Raw genomic sequence first — 17,996 nt, forward strand, 5'->3', positions numbered from 1 at the left:
TGAATACATTTGTATATTTAATTTGTAGCATAATTAATTACTCCATTGTAATAATAACTATTCATTAGGACTATATCAGCGTGTGTGTGTGTGTGTGTGTGTGTGTGTGTGTGTGTGTGTGTGTATGCACATACCTGGTTCTGACATCGAGTTTGCACCTGTTGATGATGCAGGAGAGCTCGAACAGGATGGGGAACCAGCCTCGCACCCACACCCGGTCCTCTGGGGCTACATTCATATCATCACTTGTGTAGTCTTTAAACGCCTAACAAAGAGGGGAGGAAGACGGACTAGCATGTATTAATCATCTTAAGCCTTTTGTTTTTATGTGGCAATGATCTGAATCTCATTAACAATAACCAGTGATCAGGTGGCACCTACCAGTGGCTTTAAAAAAAAAAAAAAAAAAACATAGGGGGAGGGGTAAAGATCATTCACATTCGTAAAATAAAAGATCAGTGTGATTATCATCGACCTGGCAACCCTCGTGTCTTTACACTGGATTCATCTTTATCAGACACGATGACTCCCCTAATCCTCTAACAGCCAAGGCTCAGAATAAACTCAGCTCAGTGTGAAATAAGAGGGTTTTGGTCCTCAGCCAGCCTCTATTTATTAAGCAGGATTAAAGTCTTGAGTTCATTAGCACTGACCTGAGGTCTGTCGGAGACGTATTTGGCGCAGTGGCGGATCAGACGGATGGCCTCCATGCTGGTGTCGGGGAACGCTGCGTTACAGGCAAACTCTGACAGACACTTAACGGCGTCCTGGAAAGAGTCGATGGTGGCAGGAAAGTGCTTCTCAAATACATTCGCTGTGGAACAGGAGCAAGTGAGTGAGTGAGTATTCACACCTAGACAGTTAGTTTTGACAAAATCCTCATGGTCTTAACAGACCAGCCTCAGTCTGTTTGGGCTAAAACAGAACACCCGTGTACTGGTTACTTACTGACAATGTGTCCAGTGGTCTGGAAGGCGAGTTCTACGATGCTCTCGTCCTGATCCGAGGCTGCCAGGTGGAACACAGAGAAAATATTCTTCCAGCCTGAGCGGATGTTCCCCGCCTGCGAGTTCACCATCTGAGCAATGCAGCGTACCACCATGTCTCTGATAGTAGGCGATCTGTTTGAGGTAAATAAAAAAAAGGTGTCAATAACACCACACACACACTAATCTATTTTTTTTTTGAGAGCCGACAGCTAACACACAGACGACAGCCTGATTTATTATCCACAGTGCTGAGCTAATCATTTCCGACACGAGTGTGTGTGACTGCTTGCTGGCTTGGTTTAATAAGAAACACACTGCGGGGTCTGTATGACCTCAGACGACCTCTAATTAAAGCTGGATTAGATGGGTGAAGTGATTTTATCAACTTCTACCTAATACTCGTTCCTTTTTTGTTTGTTGTACAAAGCACATTTTGTTTATCTGTATGTCGCGGATCATTTTGGGAAAGAACTAGTACTATGTAAAGAATAAAACAGCTCAGGTTTTGGTTTTACAGCACGAATAAAAAACACTGATGCCACCATAAAGGTATCGATTTTCCAATAACAGCAGGTCGTGTGGTGTTAAATTCCTTTAAAACTCCTCTTTTTAATGTGTTAATTAACAAAACACATTCTGATTTTTAACTGTTTATAGTCATGTTTAAGGTTGGGGAACATTTGCAACATACATTACTGCCTGTTATCACTTACTTTATAGCAACAAATAGTTGTTATCTCTTGAAGTTAATAAAACGCGTTGGAAAATTTACAATTACAAGTGCTGACACTGAAGGGCAAAAATTTTACATAAACGTTTCCTTGTTAAAAACTTCACGATTTCGACCGATACACATGCGGCTTTGTTAAATTGCGCCATATCTGTCTTACAAGTCCTTATGTATCAGCTGATACTACAGAAACAATAATATATGTGAAAGAGCATGTTAGTGCAAAAGCACTACTAATTCTGATTTGTACACAAGTACAATAAGTGATTAATTAAGTGATTAACAACAATAAGTGATAAGAAAGAGTGCACAGTGATTACCTGTTCTTTTTCATGATGTGCTCAAACGGCCTTAAGAAATCCTTCTGAAATCTGAAATTGGCCAGTTCTCCTTTCTCCAAAAACTTCATGGACAACTGCCGGAGTGAATCCACAGCGAAGATGGCGACGTCCTCATTGGGATTACAGCCCACCTGAAGACAGCGTGACGACAGAGAATGAACACATTCTGCTTCCGACACTACTCTCAGGACTCAAAAGCCACCTAAACAAACAAAATAAAAACCTTTTACACGTGGTCTGTAAATCTGACCTTGTTGAAATGATCTCCTATCACTTCCCAGATCCTGGACCACTGGAGTCTGATGCGACCCATGTTGTAGTAGGAAATCTCCACAATCTTCTGCAGGCTAAACATGCGCGGGTGAGTCGGAGAGGCCAGCTCATCCATGGACACGGCACACAGCCAACGCACAAAATCAACTGCAGAGAAAAAAAAAAGAAAAATAAATAAATAATAGTTTTGTTTGCAAATTTATATTTACTTCCACATTAGCAGAGAAAGAGTTTATATAGATTCATTACAGTACTATGTCTGATGAAATAAAATGTACAGAACTGGCAGTTAAATCAGGAAAATTGCCTAATAGGACCTTACATATTGTTTGTGCACTTATAAGTAACTTTATGCTGATTTCTAGAGCACAATTAACAGACATTGTCAAAAGCAGCTCCACAGATATATAAAAATCCAGGATGTCAATTTTAGTACCAAATGCAAGTACCAAAATCTACCTAGGACAATATTAGGAAAAAACATTAACTCGTACTTTTCCAATTAGATGCAATTTGTTTCCAATAAAAGACAAGTATTTCTTGAACATTCTTTTGACTGAACTGTAGACTGAACCCACTGCTTATTTAATCATATAGAGGTGTTCTTTTGACTGGCAGTGTAATTATATCTAATATATAGTAGATATAATATATAGTCATTTACACACCTATAGCATTACCATCCAAGCGAATGGATCCTGTGAAAATCCTAAAAAAAAAACAGTAGGGAAAAACAAAATCAAAGCAATTTTAATAAATAGTCCGAAATGACGTGTCTGCGTTGCGTGAACACTAGAGTAAGACATGAACTGTACCTGTCCACAGCAACCACCACACTCTGAGAGCTGGTCTCACCGATGGATTCTTGAATGCTAGCAATCTGCTTCCGATCAACAGTCCCACCGACTAAAAACAAAGCAAAAGGATGAACAGGTGTTGTGCATAATAAAGGAATAAAACACTTGGTGGGATGCTGTTATAGGAGAATCATCAACACTGGGGTTTGTGATGTGACGCAATACAAAAAGAAGCTATTGGAACTACACTTAACTTCAGCAAAAATAAATAATAAATGCAGCACTACTGGTGACGACTGCTGTTTCTATGATAGCTATGAGCACATTCTGGTGGACTGACCGATGCCCAGATACTCGTCTGAATTCTGCTCTTTGGTGCTAGTGATGAAACCCTCTTTGCCCCGAACGGTCCCGGATATGTAGCGAGCCTTCACCCCTGTGCCAATGAGCTGGGCCAGCTCTAACTGACTAATGCACTTCAGAATCTACAAAAAAATAACACACACACACACACACACACACACACACATGCCCCACATCTTCATAACTATGCATTATATAGCAGAATACGCCTCTTTAGCAAGCAGGTCACTTAGTTTGTATACCAAGTGTTTTAGTAACACGATGCAGAAAGTGTCATGCAAAGCTCACCTCAAGCCACGAGTTTCCCAGGTAGTTCCCATCAGTATGAGCCACCGTGATAAGTGTCTTGATTGTATCAATGTTCTTCTGCTTCATCTCCGTGATCCCAGAGCTGGCTGTGAGCAAGGTGAATCGAGCCAGAGCCTGCACGTACGCATCTCTCTCCAACTAGAACCAAGCAAGATTCACGGCACTGCATGTTTAGCGTGTCTCTTCATTCTCATTCTCAACCTTTGCACCTACTAGATGTCAAACAGTGCAACTGATTCAACTGCGCTGCTGACTAGATTCAAGCCAGTAAGTGTCATGACATGATATTTAAAACGGTATAACCGAAAGACCGGTAAAGATTAACAGTGTGTACCTGTATGGAGAAAATACAGGCTATTCTGATGGCACAGCGGATCCCCTCCAGGCACAGAGATGCTACCTCGGTGTCATCGCAGTCCTGCAGACCCACACTGAAAGCTGCCAGGAATGGTGTCCATGCCAGCTACAGTGTAATCAAATGTATATCAGTCAGTCAGCCTGTCGGAAGCCTTACAGACTCCCCCACATCAAAATATATACAACACATGAATGCTGATGTAAGATATAAAGCTTTCGTAATTTCACAAGTAACATGATGGACAGGCAAATAAGCATGCCTCTTTATCATAATCGGTTGGTTGTTGGCAGTCCATCTTACGTTAATTGGGTTTCCTCCTGTTTATGGAGACTGACATTTTGACATCTGAGTATACTGTGCATTTTAAAACGCTGCCTTCTGCTTGCGTGTACACTTCCACTGCATCTTAATAAGGATCTTCTAAAATAAATTATGGTAATGTGACATTAAACAAAATAGATATCTAAGCCACGGTATCATGCATTTATGTACTCAGTGGTAGCTTTAATAAACTCTACAAGAAGCACAAAACCTCATAATTAATGCATCATTATTGCATCTTGCATCTTAAGACTAAAAGCAAATCCAAGCATAGAGCAGGACAAAGCAAGTCGGCTAGTGGTAACTTAGTAACTGTCACCTTAAACTAATAAGTTAATTTGATTAAACCCTTGCATGGAACCCTTGCATACCCTTGTATGTGACATAAAATCATGAGAAGCTGGAGATATTTGCATCAGAAATTATAAACTCCTGTCAGGTCTCGAAATTGTAAATGAACAAGTTTACCAGGACAGCGGCTGGAAGCATGGGGGGCTTTTTTCTAATCTGTATATTCATATCTACATTTCCTGATGTATTTCTACTTTACATCCGGCTTTTCCTGTAGCTTCTGGGCAAACATTTACTTAGTCAAACAACCATTTTAGACTACATACTGCATTAAAAGGTAGTTTTTAACTCTGTACTGGTGCACAGAAAATGCAGATATGAAATCAGGATAAAACCTGAAGTCAGAAACCACAAGTGATATCAAACTCTCAGTGGTTGTGGGTTGAGACCAATGTGTTTTATACCTTAAACATAGGCCTGACGTGCTCAAGGTGGGTGGCGCTGGTGAACGGGGCCTGAACGTGGCTCACAGCCTCCATCAGAGCCTTAGCAGTCTTCGCCATCTGCTCCATTTCCACGTTGTACAGAAGCCGTCTCTGTTTCTCACTGGCCACGCCTGTTTCAAACAGCAGCACAGAGAGTCATCTTTCTGAGCGACCTCAGAGCAGTGCTTACTCTGTCTGGTTCAGTGTAATAATAAGCTTCGGAAATTTTTGCACCATGACACTGCATTATTCACCATTTCATCATTCGAGAACATTTATGCCATATAGTTGATGAATTATATGCCGTTATAACGCTCTGAAATTCCAGAATCAACATCAATAAACTATTTTGTTAATATTCTTTCCATAGCTAAATATTACATCCTGTCATGTGATGTGATGGCTTGTGAATGCTCACATTATATCATTTACTCTGCCGCACTAATGGCTCTAATATCATCTCGGACACACACACGTTCCAGCATTATGATTAAACTTTTCATGGTGTCGAGTGCTAATCTCACTTTGTTTATTCGATTTGAGCGGCATCTCCTTCGTCTCCTTCATAGATATCTTCTTCCCCGCGATTTCATTGTAGATGGACGACAAATAGTCCTCCGGCAAATCTTTACTGTCATTGATCCCTCTATTCATCATTATGTATTGCTCTTTTGTCATTTTATTCTTCACCTGTTCGAAGAAGGAATCAGAAACATGACACAGTAACTCCAGCTGTTGTTTCTGATAAGAACTGATTTATTTATGTCTTTAATTTTTACATTGCAAGTCACTATTTACTGGGAACCATTTGGAGCAGCATATAGGCAGACAAGTGAAATGTGTTTAATCAGGTTGTGAGGTTCAGTAAACTGGTATCAGCAGACATGATTCACTCACCTGTGGACTATGAAGGTCTGTTGTCAACATTATTATTGAATAAGCAAGGACATACGCTGTGTCAGCACTCGCAAACAGGGTTTGTCTGCAAAAGAAAAAGAGATATAACATATCACAATGTAGTAAAGGAGGCGTGGTCTCTGTCCCTGTCAATCTAGAAAAGGAGGTGTGGTCTGTTCTTGTCAATCCTAGAAAAGGAGGTTTGTTTTCTGTGCCTGTCAATCTAAAAAAAAAAGGGGGTGTGGTCTCTGTTCCTGTCAATCTAGAAAAGGAGGTTTGTTTTCCTCCTGTCAATCTAGTGGGCGTGGTCTCTGCTCCTGTCAATCTAGAAAAGGAGGTTTGTTTTCTGTGCCTGTCAATATAGTAAAGGAGGCGTGGTCTCTGCTCCTGTCAATCTAGAAAAGGAGGTTTGTTTTCTGTGCCTGTCAATCTAGAAAAGGTGGTGTGGTCTCTGTTCCTGTCAATCTAGTGAAGTCGTTGTGGTCAGTCCAGTAAAAGAATATAGAGATTTGAATCCTCTAATCTCGTACCGTTGGTTGCACTCTAAATATCTAGCAGCAAATTTCTCCATGAGACGGTCAATTTTCTGGGCTTCTCCAGGGAGCCTGAAGCCCTCAAGAAACAGGCGGAGGGCCGACACAAAGTCCTTCCCTTGAAAGTCCATTTGGTCCACATAGGCATACATCACTTCCTTGTTGACGCGATCGTTGTCTCCCAGAAACTCTCCGGCTTGGACCTGTGAAGAAGACCAAGAAATTAGCTATATAATAATTCTCTGTCTCTAAAATGTGTCAGGCACTCACTTGTATACAAACAAATCTGTAATATAGACAATGGATCATTTAAATATTAGCAATAAAATGAAAATTAGGCTTTTTCTATATATGTGGCATGACGGTATGATATTGCTTGCATATACCAATTAATTCGATTTCTTCAATAGCTTATAAAACCCTTACAAGCACATTTATTGCTGATATGCATCAGTGTTAATACAACAGCCTAGAACAGCTTTTAAACTCTTCATTCGCTTCGATTACTGAGCAATAAACAAGACAAAGCTCTGCATGATGGACATAGGACGTTATGGTTCAGTGTTTACGGCTTTGGGTTACTGATCAGAAGGTCGGGGTTCAACCCCACAAGCTGCTGAGACATCGACATTGGGTCCTTGAGCAAGGCCCTTAACCTCACCTGCTCCGGGGGCGCCGCACTATGGCTGACCATGTGCTCTAACCCCAGGCTCATAATAATAACCTGGAATATGCAGAAACTGCATGTCGTTCTTGTGTGAGACAAATAAAATTTTAATTTGATTTGATTTACATTCACGCTACTGATGAACATAATGTGATAAATACACATCATGGTTGTGACTCGAGGCTGAGGCAGGGCACTGATCAGCTCTTGTTTTAGAGCAAATGTTAATAGAGCTCATTTTCACACTCCGTGACTGTACGGGGAGTCACGGAGTGTGAAAACGGGGGACTTATGGCCTAACAAAACCAGTGCTAACACTCACCCAAATCGTTAAGCTCTTTTTGAAATGGAAACATTTGGGTGAATTCATCAGGATGAGTAGTGCTTCTTGGTTTACTACTGTTATTAACTACCTTTAGGAATACGCTATTGGAAGAAGATACGCTAAGATTCGCTAAGGCTTACAGAATCCAGCCTCTCTTCCTGATGTAAGAACTGAGCGATGTCCTCTGGCGTGGTTCCCAGCATGCCTTGCTCCTGCAGATACTGGATTCCCCTCTTTGGTTTCTTGTTGAACCTTGAACACAAGCGAACACACCGACATGTCACCATCATCTGAAGTGATGAATTTACAGATACATATATAAATAAAACTAGATTTTGGTATAGTGCTGTCATCTTTGCACACCAATATGGACGTGATTTGGGAGAAATAAAATTTTTGAGGGTGTGCTGTTATAGGACAAGAATCATTGACAGTTGTGATATATGGCCTTGTGCAAAACTGAAGATTTTAGATAACAGCACATCCTGAAATGTTCTTTAACCCTTACTTTACAGCAATCTGCCAGCAATAACAATCTAATGTACTACAGAACATGATTTTTACCTATGGATGTAAATGTCTGAGACAAGTCAGTTCCTGTTATTAAATACATTAGAGCTGTGATAAACAGATCTCTCAACAGCTTCTCTTTTGCGGTCACAAAGTTCAGTTTTTCTGAAAACAGGAAGCACGGCGTCCTTCATCCTGAGTACTATCCCAATTTCCTATTCCAGACTCCTTCAGGTTATGTTAAATAAAAGTCTATGATGCGTGTGTGTTTGGTGTTTTTTTTGTTTTTTTTTTTACCATCGATTATGCAGCTTGTATACAATTCAGTGAAACCTTACAGGTCTATGCCTTGCTCGATGATTTCCTTCTGCTGTTTCAGCACTTCAAACTGCTCTGGATTATCGGTGCCGGACATCTGTGTGCTGTAGCTGCCGATGCCCGAGGAAGCTGTGGAGTCCAGAGAGTTAATGCTGCCATAGCGGTTAATGGTCTCTGGATGCTTGGAATCATTGGCCTCCTGCTCAGAAGGTTTCTCCTGGCCTGAGAGAAAGTTAGAGAAGGTTTGATTCATTAGGGCTATAAAGTGTGTTGCTGTACACCGGATCCTCACACTCTGCTGTCTGTATGAGGTTACAAAAGGTTATTCAGAATAAGGATGAAAAAAAAAAAAATTCAAAACAGACCACAAGAGCCAGATAAAGGCCTTGGCAAACCAGGCCAGCAGTGTGTTTGTGTGTGTGTGTGCGCGTGTGTGTGTGTGTGTGTGTGTGTGTGTGTGTGTGTGACAGAGAGAGAGATTGAGAGAGAAAGAAAGACAATGTTCCATGTAGGATCTGATTACATGTAGGAAACTCTTTTAAACATTCAGCACAGAGCCATCACAGTAATGTGAGAGCCCTTGTTGCTTTCTCGGAGCACAGGGACCTCACACACTAACACCTGCTTCCTCTAGACTCTTCCTCTAGACTCTATTGTGTGTTGAAACAGAGAATTTCAGTCCCTATAGAGTCTAGAGGAATTCTAGAGAAATTCTCTGTTTAACACACAATGCAACAACACTAAACAGTGTTGTGTAAGCTTTGAGGCACAAACCCTGACATCATAATCAACACAAAAAGCTGTACATAGATGCACTGCTTTGTGTCCTTAAAGCTGCATAAGTTTATCAAATGCATTTCTTGTTTTATGTAAATATCTGATTTCTTTTTAAGGAAAATGTATTTTTACCAACCGATTGCTGATATTCTTTCCAATTTATTCTGTGTATATCAGTAAATGATTCATTTGTGCAAATGAGGCTTTGTCTAATTAAAAACTTTTAAAAATTAAAAGTTTTTTTTCATGTCTTTTCATGTTGTTCAAATTAAAAGTTTTATTTTGCTGTGAAGCTATCAAGAGAAAGAAAAAGATTTTTTAGTAATCAAAAGGGCCGAAATTCAACACTCAAGACATTTGCTAGGGTGGTCATGAAAGAACATAAACAGTTCAATAAACTAGCTATATGGACAGCAGAGAGCACAAGGATCACAGCCTTCTGGCTTTGTGCCACTCTCTAATGAATGATGATAACGTTTCTAACACCTATATCTATTATGCTTTAACCTGACATACCGTTACTATAGCAACGAGGCTAGCTAAATCTCAGTTGCTCATGTAATGTATGCTCTTACTTTTATGAGAGTCACAAAAAAAAAGAGACAGAGGACAAACAGCACAAGGCAACAATGAAGCGCACACTTAAGTGACAAGATTGGTGCTATTAAGGGGGGGGAAAAACTACATCCACTGAGTTTTCCAGCAGTTTGTAACAAGACCTTCAATCTTATAAAACGTGTATTGCTTTGGAACAAATAGACATGACTTTTTGAAAAGGTGTGTAGTGTTGGAATAAATGCTGATGAAATAAAAAGGAAAGAAAAAAAAAAAAAAAAAAACACTGTCTGATGAGATGGTGTCCGGGCAAAACACCAACAGATAAGAAGCCACTGATCCTCACTAAACTCGCAGCCTGTGTGCTCCATCGTTTAGGGCTTTCTCTGATTAGTGAAAGCTCTTGGGTTTGTTTGATTAAGATGGCAAGCTTGCCACAGGCACTGCTGAGATCGTTTCCTGTATTTGCTCTAAAACACTGGATTTAATTCAAATACAGATTTCATGCACCGGCTGAAAGAAATTCTGAATGAAACTAAATGGGGGAAAAATGACAACCAAAAAAACATTTTTTTTAATGTTTTCAATCGTGTGAGTTAAGGTACAATAAGGGGGAAGTCGTGTCCTAATGGTTAGAGAGTCTGACTCCTAACCCTAAGGTTGTGGGTTCAAGTCTCGGGCCGGCAATACCAAGACTGAGGCACCCTTGAGCAAGGCGCCAAATCCCCCCAACTGCTCCCCGGGTGCCGCAGCATAAATGCTGCTCCGGGTGTGTGTTCACGGTGTGTGTGTGTGTTCACTGCTGTGTGTGTGCACTTTGGATGGGTTAAATGCAGAGAACGAATTCTGAGTATGGGTCACCTTACTTAGCTGTACGTCACATCACATTATTTTTATGGAGGAATCCATAAAGCCATGACTAAAACCACTGATAGATAAATGAGGAATTTTCTAACCTCTTGAGATTAAACAGAGACAATAAGAATAAGTGGGAATGACAGCAGGATATTTAGAAACGCCTGAGATGAAGAAGAGGCGGGGCTTACCAAGACTGGTCTGAGAGTTAGGGTTCACGTACTGGTCCTTACTCCACTCCACCATGCACTTGAGGATTGAGACAAGACACTCCAGACCCTTCTTTCTCAAAGTCAGCTCCTGCAGTTCAGAGCAGACTCGCATTTAGAACACGGTCTATACATAAAAGCATTCTCATTTCCAAAAAGCAAACCCAAATACAGACACGTTAACGTATTATATTAAAAAGCACGCTAATTGCACAAAAGTATGTGATTTACCTGTAGTGTCGTCGTGCCCAGTTCGTGGCCTCCTCGGCCCTGTGCGATCTTGGACAGGTCGTTCACGAGTCTCTCGAATATATTAGCAGCGTTCAGGTCACAGTCATAATTCACGTATATATCCACCACACTTTGGGCATCTGTAAAACAATGGACACAGGAAAATACAGGAGTTTAGTCAACGGTACAAGTTAGCTGTGATTTAGTGAATGTTCTCGTTTTACAGTGATTACAGTAAAGTGGGCGGGGCTTTCATACATGATGGCTAAACCAATAAGGCAACTACCAATGGTAGAGAAGAACAGTGAGGCTCAGGACACTTTATATATAAAATGTACCTATAAATGGATAAAAAATAAAAATGCATGTCGTCTTTTATAAAGATGCTTCAGAAACATGCACGCACATGCACACACGAGTTAGGGATACACACTGCTCTGCACTATGACAGGAAAATAATCAGCAGCATGACGCTATGAAGCAGAGTTAATACAAAAACACATCAATGTTAATCTTGGATGTTTTACTCCTTTTCCTTTGTATACTATTTATCCATTTGTTGTTAGGAATAGTTTAAGCTTTAAAACAAGTTAGTTTCTGTTATCACTTATATCCTAGCAGCTACAAACTGTCACTCCATCACTAGCCAAATATTGAATATTTATAAAATAAATAAAACTGAAACCATGGCAACCAGATGTAAACATGAATACGTGAATGAAGTGGAAGGTCTGGGTGTTTCATACCTGCACATATTCTGGTTAGGGTCTGGATGACCATCCATTTGTGATCGTATGAGCTTGTGGACGTCTCGAGGATGTACAGAAAAATTTCTTTAAAGAAGACCTGCGGTGAAGAGAAGCATAGAGAATGACTATAGAGAATTAGAGCTTCATGCACAAGCATCTTTAATAAATTAGCGAAATCAACTTGCAGGAAAAAAAAAAAAATGGAGGAATATTTTCACAGTAATTGGTATGGCTATACATTTTGCTGAATAAAAAGGAGATGATTAAATCCTTAACAGCCAGAATGATTTTTTTTTACACTCTCTCTCACACACACACACACACACACACACACACACAAACAAACACACACACAAACACAAACACACACAGAGTCTGGGACTGAATTACAAGCTGCCACAATACACCAGACGCAGATAAATCCACACTGTCAGCAGGTTAATAGCAGCAGGGGAGAGATACATGCTTCATGAGGCACGGAGATCTGCACACGGTACCTCGATCTGCATTTTGAGGTGGGTTTTGAAGTTGGACAGAAGAGTGAGGAAGATGGACAAGGAGAGTTCGAAGACCTCGGGGACGGACGAGACGCCGTTTTTGGACAGCGCCACGCAGAGGTACTGCTTGATGGCGTTGATGAACATCTCGTTGGTCTTGAAGATCGGGCCTGCGTTCTGCAGGATGGAGAGCAGCAGCTGAAGTGACAGCACTTTAGAGCGTAATTCATGGGATCTGGAGAGGGGGGAGAAAAAAAAAATTGAGGAACTGGTGCAGGTTCATTTGTGCTTCACAAATGAAAAGAAAATCCTCCCTAAACATCTTTAATCCTCCCTGAACAATTTAAAATCAATTTCAGAATCAATGATTCATATAGTAAACAGTTCTCTAATGAAATCCATGTTACATAATTCATGATAATGACAATTACCCACAATACTGTTTGACTGAATACTGAATAATGGAATACTGGGACCTTTTCTGTGAGGCCTTGGATTGCTCATATGCATGACACTGTACTCGAAAAATGAAAAACCCAATAAAAAATAAAATTCAATAAGCACATGTTTATTGTTTTTTTTTTTTTCTGGATGGAAATAACTTTTTGTCTGCCAAGAACAAAACACAGTTGAACACAAAACTACATGCTAACATATGTAGCACAGCTAAGTTTAGCATAGTAGTGCACTCCATTCTGAATTGAAGTCTTTAAAAGAAAGCGGTTTGTCTAGGCTTAAAGTGCTGAAAAACTTCCTCTTAAATGGCCATTAAAGACAGGACTGACAGAAGGTATTTCAAGTGCGTCCCGAATGACTTATTTTCAACACCTACTGAGGAAGAACACTTCTGGGTCCTCATTATAGAGGGTGTAGTCGACTTTGCAGGAAGCCGACTGCGGTAAGAACTATAGCTCCCGATAAACCAGATAGAGCACTAAATACTGTAGAAAAAAAGAAGTCTGACAGTCCTTAACAGACGTGCTGTAGAAGTCTTTAAGCTCGAGTGGGCGGCTGAGTATTAAGCGTTAACCTTTGCAGTCGTTCCCTGAATACAAACATCATACTTTAGATTCTTTCCAAAGTTTCCACCTCCACTTAGTTTTGACAAACAGACACGCAATTAATCTGGTGCTGAGAAGTATCGATTCATTTTGGGGATAAGTAAGCATTCTGCGCCGTACATTAAATCTAAACAAAGGCCAGAAATGGATCGTATGAATAGTGAGACAAGAGTGTAAACCGGGTACATTCAGAGCCTCGTTAAAACCTCTTCTGCTATGTAATAAAGTATAACACCTTATAACACACTTCTGAAAGCGTACATGAGCATCACGGATCACTGTGGGAAATCTCTGGTGCATGTAAATCAAAGAGCACGGCAGCTTTCGGATGTAAATCTGCAGAGGTGAAAGAACGCTGTGACTTTCAAACATAGGCAGAAAAATAAAGCTTGTATTGATTTTTTTTTTCTGTCTCTGATGACATGGAGGAATGAACAAGACCAATTTACTCACTGGAGTAGGGATTATAGGTTTCAACATAAGCCAGTTCCCTCCAGGTGGTTTTGTGACCGCAGAAATTAAAGCAAAATCATGCAAACCAAGTGATATTCTGTGTAGTTTTCCAAAAAAAGAAAAAAAAAAAGAAAAAAAAAGTTGGAGCAAAAAGAAAGCAAAATCAAGTATTTTTGGCTGTAACTATCAAAAAAAAACAAACAAAGAGTCTGTTTGGAGAGTCTGATAAGCAACGCTGCTTTTTCCACACTGCACTCACTGCGTTCCTCTTCTATGATGTTTTAATGCTGCACAGGATAATAATCAACGACAGAGTTGCTGAGTGTTTTATTCCACTTATACTGTAGCAACTTAGTAATTCCATTTTTATTATGAAAGACCATAATGTGGTACTATTTATCCATTTCTACTTCCATGTGATGTATCTGTTATCGCTTTATTGTCTTGTTATCGCCCTATGTTATAAGATAGATTTCTTCTAAAAACAGATAAACTGCGGAACTCGGAAACTGGAGACTCCTTCCATAAACGTCTCCTCTCAAAAACAGCGTATCAGTCCTAGCGCATTTCTTTCTATCTATACCTTGAAGCAGATACTTCCAAAGCAGCTGTTATAGAAAATGTATTAACACCTTCTGACCAATAGGAATCGAGAATTCAGCAGCGCTATGGTATATAACAGGAGAAGTAGACCGCTAGGATAAATATGACGGTAATAATGACGAATGCTACATGCTAAATCAAATCAGACAAACGATAGAAACCAGACTTATAGATCCTGCTATCTTATTAGGATAATCCGATTCCTCTGTGAATCCATCGAGCAGACCATGTCTGCCATTAAAATGTTGCTCTTTGATCAAATCTGCGTCTTCTTTTACAGGAAATGGCTTCTTTACAGAGGACCTGTAGTTCAAGCTGGCTTACTTTGGATCGGGTGGACCGTCTGAAAGGGGCTTCATGGATAACTTGCAGAGCGAGCGGAACACCAGGAAGGCATCTTTTTGCAAAATGTGTGAGAACTTCGCACCCGGTGCAGGTCCTGCTGGAGCACCAGATTCCTGCAGTGAACAGAGAAAGACATAGAAAATACTGAGATCGTGGACTGCTAGACGATTTTAGCACCATGGTTAATGATGTTGACGTAACCTCTCTGACATTATTATTAATGCTATATATACTATATATAATTCCTAAATAGAGGGACATTCATAAGAAATTCAAACAGCATTCGAGTTGTTCTGCATAGTTAATGTGTGCTGTCTTGAAACATTTGAGCTAGAGGTTAAGTTAAAAGTTTGCCGAATCTGTACTAAAATATATGTAAAGTAAAAAATAAAAAGCTTATTATATTACACATATAAACGTGGTGTGAATGTGATATTACAGATGCAAATTTGGGGGTCATTTAAATATTTTACAAATTATAATAAATAAATATTTTGTATTTTTCTCACAATTTAGTTATGTTTAATGAAAATGGTACTTTGATTATATGTAAAGGTTTATATTAGTCTTTTAGGCTTAAACCACATACTATTCAAGACCTTTATTAAGTACTAACACTGGATTTTCTAGGTCGGAGCTTTCGGTTTGAGACACGGCTCATGACAATGTTTCCGATGACAGTGCAAAGTTTTACAGACACAGAGACACAGGAGTGTGTGTAACGTCAATATGCATGAAATTACTAGCTATTTTACAGTTTGACTTGGAAATCAGACGGACGGGGATGTTTCGGCTCTGACGTGCCGTCTAGTGGAGGTCATGTCTAAAACTTTCCTGAGGTACAGAAGGTGTATGGTGAGTGTGTGCACGATGTGACTGATGCAAGCCCATGCAAAAATGGTGCGTTGGGCCGTAACACACCAGCCGTGGCATGGAATATTTTCCTATAACACAACAACAGCACTTCCAAACTGACAGGAAAACCAGTGCAAGGAATTTTCCTGTTTGAGGTTTGTAGTCACTACACGTTACATATGTTACGTATGTTCGTCATGGTAATGGCTTGGGTTTGTTTTCGTACCCAATATAAATAAATGAACCTCATTAATGGCATGATGTAGTTTCATATAGTTCCACACATCAATTTAATATAAATATGAGCAAAGTGTCAAAACACTTGTCAAAAAGTGTGGTGAGCATATTGTAGTGAATATGAAATAAATAAATAAATAAATAAATAAATAAATAAATAGTACAGTAATATTTATTTTCTTATTCTATTGACCTAATATATTTAGTAAAATGCTAAGCAGGTTTAATCGGCTTATATTTGGTTTACTGTAATCCTTATAATAGGAAAAAATACAGATCAATCTGACTTTATTCAAGATATCTCGACTTACTAATGTCATTTGTTGCAACGTGACACTGTTTGAGAGACTGAAATAGGTGTTAAATTAAATTGTGTCAGGAAAATGAGAAGAAGGAGTTTTACGTAGTGCCAAAGATATCTAAGAGTCCTGGTTCTTGGGTCCTGCATGTTTCGGCGTTTTCTCTGCTCTAACACGAGTAGACTCAGGAAACGATGATTATTAGATAATAAGAGCTCCAAAAAAAAAAAAAAAGCCCGTTAAGACTGATGAACGCATTTTGTCCAATGGCCAATCAGACGATTCAAAGACTCACCTGAGTGTCGCTGGAGGAGACGGACAGTCTGTCGTCAGGCAGGGATGGTGTGAAGCTGGCGGAGATGGGCGTGCCGGGGATTCCGTTAGCGTGGACGTTCTCACTGTCGCTGCTCAGACCACCTTCCTCCTCCAGCGATGTGGGCGTGGCCTCTGGCTCCACCTCCCCCCCTCCACTCTCCTTAGCATCTAAACACAATCAAAGAAAAGGTCCATTAGTTTGGTTTAAGACGCATGGGTATGAGAATGCCACCTGCTGTGCCATATGTTTACAGTCTTGAATTATATCCAAACAAAACAATGTAGACAAGAACATCTTAAACAGATTAAACACAGAAGCTGTCCAAAGCAAAAAAGAGCTGGAGATAAGAACTGCCCCAGAAGAGAAACGTACAAACCAAGAATGAGAGATCTCACCTCCTGCCACAGTGCTAACCACCTCCTGCAGTATAGTCTGCACAATCTCCTGAGCTTTCTCCTCATAATTCACGTTCTCCTCTTCTACGGGAGCTTGTGAACCATGCTCAGCCGCACCTACAGAGAAAGCGATGCACCTGATCATCTCATCCTGTCTTGATATGATGATTGATGACCGACTATGTTTTAAACGATCCCCTTCACTTTATAATTCAAATTTCACAATCATATGCATCTCTCTACTTTCAGACTTTCCTCTATTGGTCCTTATTCCTAAAATGAAAATATTCCTAATTAACTGCTTGAGAATTCAGTGTATGCATTGTGGTGGCAGTTTCTAAAACAGAAACATAACCATATATATGAATATCTTTGTTCACACACCATCTGCTCCTCTTTAAAGTGTTTGCACTTTCCTAACATATAATAATACAGTTATAACTCAGTAAATACATTAAGAAATAATTTGTCCTTTGGCTCTCATTTTTGTGTGTTGCCTTTCAGTTTAGCAGCTTGGTTATTAAAGATAAAAAGTTCAATTACACATAATGACTTTTAACTGGTAGTTTGATTTATGTTCTCATTTTAAATTTTCTGATTTAAAAAAGAAATAAATAAATAATAATAATAAAAAAAAAGCAATAATAATAATAATAATAATAATAAAAAAGTAGCTCCTTAAAGGAAGCTCAAAGATCAGAAAGATCTTTACTCTGTTCTGCTGCTGTGGCCTGGTCTGCTTCTGTCTGTTCGTTCTCTACAGGACCAAAGTCAGAGCCGTTCTCAGGCTCCGGGCTCTCGTAATGGGGTGATTCGCGCTCTGCCGGGGCGCCCTCCACCCCTGACCCTGCGCTGACCTCCTGGCCTGATGGACTCTGGCTCTTGGCCGGGGTGTCTGGGAGCTGTTGTAGCTGTGGGGACTCGGGTTCCTGCTGGCTGAGTGGAGAATGCTGCCTGTGCCTCTCCCTCTCCATCTGCTTCGCCTCCTGGAGCTGAACACACACGCACGCACATGAAAACACACAAGGGCTCTATTTAAACACACACACAAA

General features: G+C 40.0%; 1 protein-coding gene across 4 annotated transcripts in view; it reads right to left on the bottom strand.

Annotated features, from left to right (window-relative positions):
• arfgef1 (ADP-ribosylation factor guanine nucleotide-exchange factor 1 (brefeldin A-inhibited)) overlaps positions 1 to 17,996 on the bottom strand; it is a 44,760-nt gene that overhangs the window by 4,301 nt on the left and 22,463 nt on the right. For all 4 annotated transcript variants that reach the window (XM_060861237.1, XM_060861235.1, XM_060861236.1 and 1 more), the window contains exons 6-29: positions 17,657 to 17,936; positions 16,945 to 17,061; positions 16,529 to 16,716; positions 14,822 to 14,955; positions 12,381 to 12,615; positions 11,881 to 11,980; positions 11,135 to 11,274; positions 10,886 to 10,994; positions 8,528 to 8,729; positions 7,820 to 7,931; positions 6,685 to 6,890; positions 6,155 to 6,239; positions 5,782 to 5,947; positions 5,237 to 5,388; positions 4,137 to 4,265; positions 3,782 to 3,940; positions 3,471 to 3,615; positions 3,149 to 3,239; positions 3,002 to 3,042; positions 2,311 to 2,480; positions 2,040 to 2,191; positions 949 to 1,121; positions 654 to 814; positions 135 to 265 (exon numbers count right to left, since the gene is read on the bottom strand). In XM_060861237.1, the coding sequence (XP_060717220.1) occupies positions 135 to 265; positions 654 to 814; positions 949 to 1,121; positions 2,040 to 2,191; positions 2,311 to 2,480; positions 3,002 to 3,042; positions 3,149 to 3,239; positions 3,471 to 3,615; positions 3,782 to 3,940; positions 4,137 to 4,265; positions 5,237 to 5,388; positions 5,782 to 5,947; positions 6,155 to 6,239; positions 6,685 to 6,890; positions 7,820 to 7,931; positions 8,528 to 8,729; positions 10,886 to 10,994; positions 11,135 to 11,274; positions 11,881 to 11,980; positions 12,381 to 12,615; positions 14,822 to 14,955; positions 16,529 to 16,716; positions 16,945 to 17,061; positions 17,657 to 17,936 (3,578 nt within the window). The remainder of the gene's footprint in view (positions 1 to 134; positions 266 to 653; positions 815 to 948; positions 1,122 to 2,039; positions 2,192 to 2,310; positions 2,481 to 3,001; positions 3,043 to 3,148; positions 3,240 to 3,470; positions 3,616 to 3,781; positions 3,941 to 4,136; positions 4,266 to 5,236; positions 5,389 to 5,781; positions 5,948 to 6,154; positions 6,240 to 6,684; positions 6,891 to 7,819; positions 7,932 to 8,527; positions 8,730 to 10,885; positions 10,995 to 11,134; positions 11,275 to 11,880; positions 11,981 to 12,380; positions 12,616 to 14,821; positions 14,956 to 16,528; positions 16,717 to 16,944; positions 17,062 to 17,656; positions 17,937 to 17,996) is intronic.

Source organism: Tachysurus vachellii, chromosome 25, assembly GCF_030014155.1.
Source record: "Tachysurus vachellii isolate PV-2020 chromosome 25, HZAU_Pvac_v1, whole genome shotgun sequence".
Classification (NCBI taxonomy): domain Eukaryota; kingdom Metazoa; phylum Chordata; class Actinopteri; order Siluriformes; family Bagridae; genus Tachysurus; species Tachysurus vachellii.